Genomic DNA, 12,254 nt, shown 5'->3' with positions numbered 1-12,254 from the left:
CTCCTGGAGGTCTTCCGCTTCCTCTCCCGCCCTGCGCCTTTCTTTCCTATGCGCTGTTGGGGAACTCTATGGTGGATCGGGGTGGGGGCGCGCTTCGGCAGAGGGAGGTGGCGCTCTGTGCCGCTGACTTCCAGCGCTCTATGGTGAGGCGGTCGCGAGCGGCGCTCTAGACGGTTCGGTGCGCTCTCGATGGCTCGGCGGCGCCGGGCCGGGCGGGTGGACGGCGGCGGCGCGGCGCTGCCCCGCTGAGGAGCTGGGGGGCGGCGGGGCCCTCCGCCATGGAGTCCGAGACGCTGGAGGCGTGCATCAGTGAGTGCGGCCGGGACCACCCCTCTCCCTGACACGGCACGGCCTGGCCGCCACTGCTGGGGGGGGAAGGGGTGGGGAGGGGAGGCAGGTATTTGGGGGGGCATTGGGGTGTGAGGGGACGGGGGGCTGGTATTTGGGGGGGCTTTGGGGTGTGAGGGGATGGGGGGCAGGTATTTGGGGAGGCTTTAGGGTGTGAGGGGACGGGGCAGGTATTTGGGGGGGCATTGGGGTGTGAGGGGATGGGGGGCTGGTATTTGGGGAGGCTTTGGGGTGAGAGAGGAAGAAGGGGCTGGGAGGGGGCTGGGGGTCACACGTAGGGAGGTGTCAGGGCGGGCCCGCCTGTGTGTGGAGGGGTGCGGGGTGCTTTGGGCAAATGGGGGGGTGTTGGGGCTGGGCGTGAGGGGTGGGTGGCTGCGGCCATGGCTGTGGGCGCAGCCGGGGTCTGGGGATGCAGCTGTGCAGCCGGGCGTGGGATAGGGAGTGTGTTGGCAGGTGTCTGTGCAGTGGTGGTGGGTCAGCATGTGCAGCTGGCGGGGCCGTGGTGGTGCACAGGGCTTGTACAGGGGGACATGAGCGTGTTTGTCCTTCTATGCCATCCTCTGTCCGGGCACCCGGAGGGGTTGGCAGGGAGGGAGCAGGGGCACTTGTTGCCCCTCACCCCCACAGGGTGGGAGCCTGGGGGGACTTTCTCACCGTCTCCTTCCCCCTCCCGCAGACAAAGCAACAAGCCCCCTGAACAAGGTCCTGGACTGGGATGGCATCAATGCTTTCTGCGAGCAGCTCAATAAGGAGCTAGAGGGGTAAGTGCTTCTTCCTTTCCCCAGGCTGTTCCGGGTCACGGGCCTGCGTTATGATCGACCACCCAGTAAAATTCTGTCAAGAGAGCTGAATAGGCACAAAGCTCCTCAGAGTGAGGGTGGGTTGGGGGTACTGGTCCACTACCAGAAGGTTCCCACAGGGTTTTAGTGCCTTATCAGTGCCTTGAACTTGCAACAGGCTTTTCAACCCTGGATTCCCAGCTAGAAACACAGGTACCAGGCTTTTCATTGTTAACCAGCTAGCTTTTTTTTTTTTCCCCTCACTCCTTCCAGTCCTCCGCTTGCTACCCGACTTCTTGCCCACAAGATACAGTCTCCGCAGGAATGGGAAGCTATCCAGGCCCTCACGGTAAGGGCATCTGCAGGCTGGTAGAACTAGATGGAGGGCTAAGGTGTGGGGTTGCTCCAGTTTGACTGGAGGAGCACGGGAAGCTTTGAACTCCCTCTGAGAAAGCCCTGGAGCACCTGAGCCCTTGGGTGGGAGAGGGGCTGAAGGTGGTTCCACAAAAGAGGAGGGGTGACTGGTAGGAAAAGTCTTGTTCCTGGGAAGGATCATAGCCTATGGAAGTCATGGGAAGCTTTTTTTTCCCATAATGTTATTGTGGATCCATGTTGTGAAACGCCAGTATTTGTAAACCCTCTAAAGATATCCCCTTCCATGGGCTGCTGTTGTTTCCTTCAAAGAGGAAAATCTTCTTGCTTCCCTTTGGGAGGGTGATTGGCTACCTGGGAGGGAAAGGTGGTGTCCCTCCATGCTGCTGTGAGGATACCTACAGGCTCCATGCCTGGCAAGGAGGGAGCTGCCTCCTGAACCTGCTGCTGACCCCATGCTGGGGCTCACCCGGTCCCTCTCCCCAGGTGCTGGAGTCCTGCATGAAGAGCTGCGGCAAACGCTTCCATGACGAGGTGGGCAAGTTCCGGTTCCTCAATGAGCTCATCAAAGTGGTGTCACCCAAGGTGGGTCCTGGGGGATTGTGATGGTGGAGACCAGAGCCTGGTGGCAGGAGGGCTTTGGGAAGAAGTAGTGGTTGAGCAGAAAGGTCAAACACCCCATGGGTGTGGGGAAAACAGGACAGGGCTAGTAAGAGATTTGGTCCTCGTTCCCTGGTGAGTTTTTCATTGGGAAGGTGAGCTTTCACCCCTCTGCTCCCGGCTGATTCCTGATGCAGGAAGCTGAGGGCCAGCTAGACATGAGGCAACTAGCGCTTGTAAGACTACTGAGCTCGTCTGCGTGACTGGAGTCACCTTCCCTGCATCTCTGTTGGGCCCTGTCTGTGCTGCATGTGCTCAGGAACCTCCCTGAGCTTTGACATCGTGACCATGTCCCTCCAGGGTGTCCCAACCTGGTTGAGACACTTGGAGGGCAAGCCTAGGCCTGGTCAGTGGTGCTCTGGTGAGTCCATCTGAAGCACCAAGTCATGACCTGCTCCTCTGCTGATGCTGCTGTTCCTGCAGCAGAGCAAGCTGTGTGTGCTCTCCTGTTCAGTCAAGGCAGTTAACACCAGCAAGGATGGAGTTAAGGGAACACAAACTGAATATGACTAAGGTAAACCTCCATCTGCCACTCACAGCTTGTGATTGGTGATGACAAATAGCCAAAGATAGTGACAGCAGCATCCTAAAGTCCTCTTGCTAGGCTCCCTAGAGAATGTCCTCTACCTTAAGCCACTGGCCTCTGGTGGCACATGCGCTGTTGCTGCCACCCGTGCACAGCAGACCTGTGAGAGAAGGGTGAAGGATGATTGCACGGCAGGGGGAGAGCTGTAATGTTTGGAGATGTCACCGTGGGGTGCTGGTTGTCTGGGTGTCACCTAGCTCTAAAGGGTGCCAGGCACTTTGTGCTGGAGAGTGCCCTGAGAGAGGGCTGGGCCCTGCCCCAGGGACCCTTACCCACAGTCCTTCCCCTCCCAGCCCTGCTGTCTTCTCATTCCTGAAGGGCTGCCTTGCTGAGCAGCTTCTGTGAGCAGTACCCTTTCCTTCACAAGGTGACAGAGACCCGCCTGAGCCTTCCTACCTGTCCCTGTGTGTCGTTGAGGGGCTGCTGGTGCAGTATTTCTCCCACCTCTTGTGTTTTCTGTGATGGAAACCAAGCGCAGCATAGGACGTGTTGCAAGGGCCTCGTGAGCTTTCCTGCTTCCTCTTTCCTCCTCCTTGTGCCGTTGGGAATGGTCTCACTTCTCCTGGGGGAGGGGAGGAGAGGAACAGGCCAGGCTTGCAACGGCTCAGATAAGCTTCAAGCCACCTCTTCTCTCTTTCTCTAGTATCTTGGCAGCCGGACACCAGAAAAAGTGAAGTCTAAGATCCTGGAGCTGATGTACAGCTGGACATTAGGGCTGCCTCACGAGGTGAAGATCTCAGAGGCCTACCAGATGCTGAAGAAACAAGGTGAGAAGCAGTGGTCTGGAAGGGGAAGGTGGACAGACAGTTTGCCTTCCCTCCTTTTTTATCTGGGCTGAATCTAAAACACACTCTCCCTTTCCTATGCCCAGACCCAGCACATCCATCAGTCTGCCTGATTCAGCAGCAGAGGCAGGTGAAAGAGCTGGGCAGAGGGAGTTGGTGGTGGTCTGAGTTGCTTGATGGGTTGGAGGGGACATCTGCTTGTTCCCTACAGGAGATGGGTCACTGGAAATGTCTGGGGCTGAAGGGCTGCGAATGCTTTGGCAGTTCATGCTGGGTTTTTCTGAGAGGATATTTCTAGGGAGTGAGGGGCAGTTCTTACATGAAAACACAATCCAGGATCATGGGTAGCGGCAGCAGACCCAAACCCCCTCAGTCCCAGCTGGGTTTGACGGTCCGTTAGGGAAGAAAAGACCTAGGTGGCAGTGCCATCCCTCAGTGGGTGAGGCCTCCTGACCTCTCCGTTGGTTTCTACTGCAGGGATCGTGAAATGTGACCCAAAACTGCCTGACGACGCTCCTTTTCCACCACCTCCCCCTCGGCCCAAGAACATCATCTTTGATGATGAAGAGAAATCCAAGGTAAGGGCTCTGCACAAGGAGAGGGACAGCAGACAACATCTTCCCTGCTCAAGGATCTCCTGTCCTGCTGGGGTGGAGATCCAGAGTCAAGGCCCCTGCTCCCCATTGCTGTGCTTCAGAAAATGCATCACAGGAATGCTGAGAGCCCACTCCAAAATCATGACAAAGGAAACAGCCAGAGATGGGGAATGTGGGTCTGTTTGACCTTTGGAGCACTTAGCTGCAGGATGGTGCGAAGGGTGAAGCGCTGACATTAGCCCAGTAGGTTCTGGGAGGTTTGCTGCTGTGCAGTCTCCAGGCTTCTGACTTATCTGGCCACAAGGTTTGAATCCCAGCCCCAGAAGCTGCTGCTGTTATCTCTTCCCCACCCCCAGCATAGCAATCTGCTTATTGCCCAACTACTTGCAATCTGCTGGACCCATCCTATATTGCCTTCCCATCAGAATTGTGTCACCACTCAGACATACCTCTGCTTTATCAGTGCTGATATATTTAAGCAAGTATTAGGCTCTCTGGGTCTAGTTCTGCAGCAGTGGATGTGATGCCAGTTTGCTGCAGTGGATGTGTTTTGCCTCTGTGGATCACAGTGTGCAAATGAGGATTTGTAGTTGGCCTGTGGGACTGGTCACTGATGACAGAGGGGGAGAGAAAGTAGGAGATCTCCCTCTTTACCAATTGCACCTACAAAGAGGCATGTGAAGAGGTCTGAGTAGGAGTCCGTTAGAATCCTACGGCAATTCCTGCGTAAACCAGGCTTTCTCTCTTTCTCAATACTAGAGCCGCTGTGCTCCAGGGTCTCTAGGGTGCATAATGGGCAGGCAGGAGCAGGGTTTGAATGCAGGGGATCTTCAGGGAAAGACCTGTCTTACATAACCAGAACCACAACGGGGAAAGGAAGACCAGTTGTACTACTTCTCTCCCTGATCTCTGAGAGCCCGCAAGCTCTCATGGCTGGGCTTTCAAACGGCTGGTGGTGTCTGCTGCCTCTAACAGACATGGGTTTGAGGCAGGAGTAACTCTGCTGGCTCTAGTGTTGCAAGAGTGACTCTGGCTGCAACCCTGCAGCCTGGGCTCAGAGGTACCCTCTCTTTTGCAGATACTGGCTCGTCTCCTGAAAAGTTCCCATCCTGAGGACCTCCGGGCTGCCAACAAGCTCATCAAGGAGATGGTTCAGGAGGTGTGGCTGGGGAGAAGGGGAGCTGGGGGTTCATGGTCTGGGTGGCAGCGGTTGGCACCAAGGAAGCAGTGGCTCTCTGCCTGCAGAGGAGCTGCTGCCCAAAATTTTGCAGCAGCAGCTGCTAAAGAGTCCTTGTGTGATTTCTGCCATCCCTTGGCTACTTGGAGGAACGGCGCTGGGTGCTTTCCGTGGCCTAAGCCCTGCTGCAGCACTAGATCTGCGGCAATGCCACTCACGTCTGGCAAGTGCTGGCCCAGGGATGATCCGGAGTTTTCCACTGGAGTGGGAGCTGTTTTGAGGGCAGTGTTGTGGTGCCTTAGTCCAGGGAGCTGCTGTGTTGGCTGGCCCAGCCTTCCTCCTCTCCAAGTTGCAGACAAGAGTAAGGACATCCTTCCTGGTGTGCTTCCCCTCCAGGACCAGAAGCGCATGGAGAAGATCTCCAAGAGGGTGAATGCTATCGAGGAGGTGAACAACAATGTGAAGCTGCTGACAGAGATGGTGACAAACTACAGCAAGGGGGAGACAACGGAGAGCAACGAGGACCTAATGAAGGTGAGGAAAGGCCATCCCAGCATCCTCCCTGAGCTTAGCAGAGATGAGTGACCCTTATCCCCTCAAGTTCCTCCTGCCTGTTTTGCACCCCCAGCTAAGCATCCTGCTGCTTGCCTCAGCACCCCTTTCTCCTCTCCCTCAGGAGCTGTATCAGCGCTGTGAGCGCATGAGGCCCATGCTTTTCCGGCTCGCCAGTGACACAGAAGACAATGATGAAGCTCTGGGTAAGCATATCTGGCTTTTCTCATTCTGTTCCCTTCTCCCTCCATCTTCTTTCAGGGAGCCTGTGCTTGGGCTGCCCATGGCATGGCTTCTGTCAGCAGCCATCTCTCTGTTTGGGGTGGCTACTCTCTGTAGGTTAGCTAGTCTATGGCTTGGCACTAAGCGGGGTTATGTGGCAGCAATCAGCAGTATTACAGGCTTCCTCCAGTTCACTGTAGGTAAACGATGCTTGAGCTCATCCTGCTGAGACTGCCATGGGGGTGTCAGTGTACCCTGGGGCAGTAAGCAGCAATTGCAAAAACACTATCTGCAGTGGGCTGCTGCCAGCTCCTCAGGCCTTGCTTTGAAGGAATAGACAGAGTTGGGGTATAAAAGTCACTCCCTTTGTTTCTTCACAATTTGCAAACTTACTTTCCACCTCTTCCATTTCAGCGGAGATCCTGCAAGCCAATGACAATCTGACACAAGTGATCAATCTCTACAAGCAGCTTGTACGGGGAGAAGAGATCAATGGGGAGACGGTGACTGGTCCCCTTAGAGGTGAGGAGACTTGGAGAATGGGGACAGGAAGGTTGAGCACAGGGACGCTGTTGCTGGTTTCCTGCAGTGTAAGAGAAGACTGAGAGAAGAGGAAAGGTGAAACCTGCAGGAGGTCAGAGTGGGGCTGGTGAGATGAGGAAATGGCTTGTGGACATGTCTGATGCATGAAAAGAGGGAATTGGAAGGGAGAGCAGAGAGAGAGTTCCCTCTCCCAGGTGTGAGGAAGGGTGGGAACTGTCCTTAGCACACTGGATAAGGACTGGATAAAGTTTCCGTCTCTCACCTTGTACCTTCTTTGCAGGCAGTACCTCAGCGCTCCTGGATCTATCAGGCCTGGATCTTCCGGCAACAGGCCCTTCCTACCCTGCCTTGCCCACCCTTTCAGCTGGCTCAGCAGTCCCCATGCCTGACCAAGCTGGCTCTGTCTCCTTGCTGGATGATGAACTCATGTCCTTAGGTGAGAAGGCCAGAGCAAAAGCTCTTTATTCTCTCCTTGACTCTGGATGGTGTGCATGGATGGTTTTCCTTGTGGCAGGAGCATGAATGCAGGAGAGCTCTGGGAGAGGTGAATAATGAAAGACCAAGAGGTGTCCTTCACTTAATGTGAGGGAGAAGGAGAGAAAGACCCTGCTATGATTCTGAACTTCAGTACTGTGGTGTTTTCTTGACTAGTCAGAGAGAGCCTGCAGGGAAGTGCCTTCTGATTTGCTCTGGGAAAACTGACCTGGCAGGTAGATCAAGAGTGATGCAATGGCTGTCCCCAGAGGGGATCACAAGGGTGGATCACCCCTAGCTCCTCATGTCTACTCTCTGTAGTTGAAGTCACAAGCTGACAACAGACACATGGGACTTCCAGAACTGTTCACATGGAAGTCTTGTGAAGTGCCAATCCTAGAAGGCTCTAGAATCCTGCTTTTTCCAACAAAGTGTCTGTTTCCTAAGATAAGTGCTTTGAATACAACTGCATGAGGTAGACAACGTGGTCAGTGGGGCTTGTCAGCCCGGTAGTGTTCACTTCTCTGCCAATTGCAGTGAGAACTAGCCTGTAAATGAGGATCTCTGGGCAGAAGAGACGCTATCGGCCTCCCGGCTCTCCCCCATGCAAGAATGGGGGGCTGGAGATGGAGACCACATTGGTGATTCTGCCCTGCAGCTTCTGTGTCTTATTCAGGCCCTGTTTAATGCTCTTACCCACTTGGTAGCTAAGCTTCATGTTTGCTTTTACCCTCGGCAGGTCTCAATGATCCAGCACCGCATCCTGCCCAGGCTGGTGACAGCAGTGGCTGGAACAGCTTCCAGGTAATGTGCTGGGAGCCAGGGCAGAAGGTGGGGAGGGTGGTAAAGCAACAAATGGGGTAGGCAGGGAAGTGTCCCAGGACTGATGGTTGGTGTTGATATGCAGCCCTGCTTGGGGGTTCTCCTGTGCACTCTTTTTACAGTCATCAGACAGCAACGAGCTCAGTATCGCCCCTATCACAGCAACGCCACCAGTCAAAGCAGATGCTGGCGCATCCTCCCCCAAACCTTTCACCAGTGGCCTGGATGACCTGGACCTCCTGGGCAAGACTCTGCTACAACAGTCTTTGCCTCCAGAGTCTCAACAAGTGCGATGGTAAGCAGGGGTAGTGCAATCTTGCATCTCACCCCATCCTTTCAATTTCTGGGGTGCTGGACACTGACATTTCAGTGCCCTGTTCCACTCCTTGCTTTCTCTCCCTACAGGGAGAAGCAGCAGCCACCCCCCCGGCTCACCCTGAGGGATCTCCAGAACAGGAGCAGCTCTGGCACCACGGCCCACAATCCCGGCGCTCTGCCCGTGCTCCAGAGTGTTTCCCCTAACCCCACACTGCCCTTGACCTCAGAGCTGCCAGCCCCTGCTACACTTCCAAAAGCTGCCACCACACCATCAGGAAGTACTGCAGTCCCACCACGGCCTCCTGCCACCACGCTGCCCCAGGAGATCTCGCTGGCCAACATCACTGTGCCTCTGGAGTCAATCAAACCCAGTGAGCCAGGGCAAAAGAGGGGGGCAAGCTTGGGGGGAACAAACCATGCATGCATGGAAGGGAAGAATGTGAGGAAACTTCTTGCTTGTTGCATTTTGTCGAGGTTGAGGAGGAGTGGTATCTCTCACTTGTATGGAGTTTGGGCTATGGGGAAAGGTTGCTGCAGGGCCAATTCCCTCCTGGCTGACTGCTGCCTGTCCCTGCCTTTCTCACAGGCAGCATCCTCCCTGTGACGGTGTATGATCAGCACGGCTTCCGCGTCCTCTTCCACTTTGCTAAAGATGCCCTGCCTGAGAGGCCCGATGTGCTTGTGGTGGTGATTTCTATGCTTAGCACAGCCCCGCAGCCCATCTGCAACATTGTCTTTCAGTCTGCCGTCCCCAAGGTAAGGTGGCTGCTGGGGCTGAGGTCCCCAGGCTGGGCTGAAGTGTGATTCTCCCTTTGCAGGAAAGGCAGGGTGGGTGGAGAGAGTTCTGTGGGGCTGAGACCAAGTTGTGTTGCCTTCAGATTAGCATGATGTTTTTCTCTTTGACTAGACAGTGGAAGCTCCCCAAATACAGGAGCAGGGCCTCTGGCTGCCAAGTTCCCCTCAGGAATGTGGGATCCTCTTCTCTCTCCCTAGGTGATGAAGGTGAAGCTACAGCCTCCCTCAGGCACAGAGCTGCCAGCGTTCAACCCCATTGTCCACCCCAGTGCCATCACACAAGTCCTGCTGCTCGCTAACCCACAGAAGGTAACAGCACCGTCTGTGGGGCATGAGCAGGCTGGCCTCGCTGCCTGGGCAAAGCCCAGTTACCCTGTCCCTATTCCCTCTCCTCTCTGCAGGTTCCGAGAGACTTGAATGGTTTGTGCCTCATGACTTTCTTCCCCCACCTTCTAACTGCTTATCCTTTCTCCCCTGACTCCAGGAGAAGGTGAGGTTACGATACAAGCTGACCTTCACCATGGGAGAGCAAACCTACAATGAGATGGGGGATGTGGACCAGTTCCCCCCACCGGAGTCCTGGGGAAACCTCTAGGGCCGCACGTTGCAGCCACTACACTGCAGAGTCCTTGGGAAGCCAGCCCTGCGGGGCTGGAGCAGCCTGAGGAGATGGGGAGGGTGGGTGGGGGGCTGCTGCTCACGCTCTATTCTCCAGATGGCTGGGTGAGGGCCAGAGGGAGCATGCCTCAAGGAGAAGAGCAGAGACACCAGGAGATGTTCATCCCACCAGACTGTGAGTGGAGTGGAAAGCTTTGCGTGGATGAACAGTTGCCTTCCCTGCTCTTCCGAAGGCATCACTCCCTCCCCAGTCTGTCCAGCTTCTCTTCTAACCCTGCTTTCCCCCAAGGTGCAGAGGGGAGCAAGGATGGGGAGCTTAACAGCCTCAGCCTGGGGCAAGGCCTAGCGAAGGAGCATCCTTTTCCTTGTCTGTCCCCTCTGCGCTTCCCAGCCCTTCAGCTGCTTCATGCTCTGTGGTGCTCCCTCTTGTCCCCCTTGCCCCCTCCTTGGAGCTGGGCCCCAGTGGTTCCCTGTCTGGTGGGAGCTTGCTGGAGCTGGTGTGGAACAGGGCTAGACAATGACTAGGTGTCTCTCCAGCATCAGAGCAGGCATCTGCCCTTTCTCCAGGGGGGTTCAGGGGGAGCAATCTTCCCATATCCCCCTCCTTCCAGCTGCTTACAGAGCTGTTGGTGGGAGGTGGGCCCTGGGGTGGGAGCCTGGGGGCTGGGAAGGGCTTGCTCTGTGCCTTCATGGCCCCTTCAGCTGCAGCTCCTGGGCACTGAACCCCACAGTGAGGAAGCCCACATGCTCCCTATGTGCTTTATCTCCCAGAGCAAGCTTTGGGGAGTGCTGCTGGACTTTGTCCCACATGCCAACCCTGAGTGGGGTGTGCTGGAGTGGCTGAGTCTCACCACAGCCTCCTACCCAACAGGGAGAGGAAGCAGCACATGGTCTTCCTCCCCTTGGCTGGGCTGGAGAGTGTGGTGGGGCAGGGGGCTTTCTCAGCTCTTCAGTGTCTTCTCACCAGGGAGTAGGTGATGGGCTGGGAGTCGAGGAGAGACTGAAGCCCAGCCCATCACCAGAGGGCACCAGTAGGCTCTGCACTGGGAGCCCAGCACTGTACTGGGGGGGTGTGGGGGGGGGGGGGGCTACAGCTGTGCCTTGGCACACCTTCACCCGCAGCCGTGGGCAGGCCTGGCTCCCTGCAGCGGGGAGGGGGCTCGCCCCAGCCGCCTGATCACTGTGACACAAGAGCGGGGATCTGCAGGCACGGAGGAGACCAGGAGGTGGCACGTCCCAAGCCATCCCCATGGGACTTGCGACCAGAGGAGCCGCTTCCCATCCGTAAGCTGGTTTTAATAAGGCCTGATCTTAAAAGCAGGGGCAAACTGCGCCCTGCATTCGCTTGCCAGAGGTAGAAGGAGGCCAGGGTGAGATGGAGGTGACCAGGGTACCTCTTGCTCTCAGCTTGGGGGCAGTGAAGGTGGGGTGTCCTTGGAGCTGGGCACAGCGAGTGGATAGAGGAGAGGGGGAAGCAAGGTCTTTATGCTGGGGTTCTGCTGTGTCTTACTTCCCTTTCTCGTCTCTCTTCAGGGTTTTGTAGGGGTTTTTTTCTTTGCAGATCTTGTTTGGTTCTTGAACAGACTTGTATATATTTTCAGTGCAAAATTCTGTAAATGGAAGAAAACAAACAAACAAAAACATTAAAAGTGAAACGCCCGGCGCGAAGAATCTGCTGTATTTATGGGAAATAAAGAGTTCTTTCCTGATCCTGTCCCTCTGCCTTTTGACCGAAGAAATGCATTTTCCCTTCACCTTCAATGACTGCGGAGGAGCTGATTCTACCCTGCCAGGGGTCATTTCCAGCTTGAATCATGCCCCTGCAATCCTGTACTTCATACCCCAGTCACTTGGGGCCTTGCCATGATTTCCCCACTCCGGTGAGCACAGAGAGGGAATGGTGGAAGTCCCCCAGCTGCTCTCAATTCCTGTTTGAGAGCAGAGTCACTTCCAGGCTGTGAGCTGGGTGCTGCCTGCTTCCCTCCCTCCCCAGGGAGAGCTGGTGGTGGGCAGGAGTCTGTGCCATCCAGCTTCTGGGGAGCTGGGCTTGAGCTCGCTCCTGTACCCCACATTGCTGTTTGCAGCTTCGCCACCACCTCTAGCCACTCTTCCTCCACTTCCCGAGGCAGTTTTGTTTGTTGCAGGGGTGCAGGGAGCTGGATCTGTTCTGGCAAGCAGCAGCCCAGGGCTGGGAGCAGGTCTCTGATGTTGCATGGGAGAAAAGAGACCATGGCTTGGCCACCGCCTGGTGCAGCCAGCGAGGAGCTGGGGGGGCTTTTCTGTGCCTTTGCAATAGGTGCTTGAAGCCCTTGCCTGCTTTCAGCGACCACAAGGCCCGTTAGGAGCACCCCCGGGGCTCGTGGCTGGGGGATCAGGCGTGCTTGGCTGCAGGTTTAGAGCAACCTGGTGTTCAGGCGAGGAGAACACTTGCTCGGTCCCCGCTTGAAAACAGAGGTCCAGTACTCACTGGAGACTCGCACCCCCAACAAGAAGGAGCGGAGCTCAGCAGCCCTGAATTATTGCTCCTCAGGCTTTGGGGCACAGGTGGAGTGGCCCTTCCGCCTATTTTTCCTTTGCTGCTTGTCTCATCTGCCCACAAACTGACCG

General features: G+C 56.0%; 1 protein-coding gene across 1 annotated transcript; it reads left to right on the top strand.

The window, feature by feature from the left end:
- The first annotated feature begins 5 nt into the window (after nucleotides 1-5).
- GGA1 (golgi associated, gamma adaptin ear containing, ARF binding protein 1) lies at nucleotides 6-11,356 on the top strand. Its single transcript, XM_068400668.1, has 17 exons — nucleotides 6-309; nucleotides 1,025-1,109; nucleotides 1,401-1,476; nucleotides 1,986-2,084; nucleotides 3,389-3,512; nucleotides 4,008-4,108; nucleotides 5,205-5,285; nucleotides 5,700-5,837; nucleotides 5,980-6,061; nucleotides 6,492-6,599; nucleotides 6,901-7,056; nucleotides 7,834-7,898; nucleotides 8,039-8,211; nucleotides 8,322-8,605; nucleotides 8,821-8,990; nucleotides 9,228-9,338; nucleotides 9,514-11,356. Exons 1-17 carry the CDS (start codon nucleotides 279-281, stop codon nucleotides 9,622-9,624), a joined length of 1,995 nt encoding a protein of 664 aa, XP_068256769.1. The 5' UTR covers nucleotides 6-278; the 3' UTR covers nucleotides 9,625-11,356.
- Nucleotides 11,357-12,254: the final 898 nt, after the last annotated feature.

The sequence above is a fragment of the Nyctibius grandis genome, chromosome 5 (assembly GCF_013368605.1).
Source record: "Nyctibius grandis isolate bNycGra1 chromosome 5, bNycGra1.pri, whole genome shotgun sequence".
Taxonomy (NCBI): domain Eukaryota; kingdom Metazoa; phylum Chordata; class Aves; order Nyctibiiformes; family Nyctibiidae; genus Nyctibius; species Nyctibius grandis.
This window is presented reverse-complemented; position numbering and strand designations above follow the sequence as displayed.

Coding starts and splice junctions, on each gene's coding strand:
- GGA1 (XM_068400668.1), top strand. CDS start 279: ATGGAGTCCGAGACGCTGGAGGCGTGCATCA. Junction 6,062..6,491: donor AGACAATGATGAAGCTCTGG/GTAAGCATATCT, acceptor CTTCCATTTCAG/CGGAGATCCTGCAAGCCAAT. Junction 6,600..6,900: donor GGTGACTGGTCCCCTTAGAG/GTGAGGAGACTT, acceptor CCTTCTTTGCAG/GCAGTACCTCAGCGCTCCTG.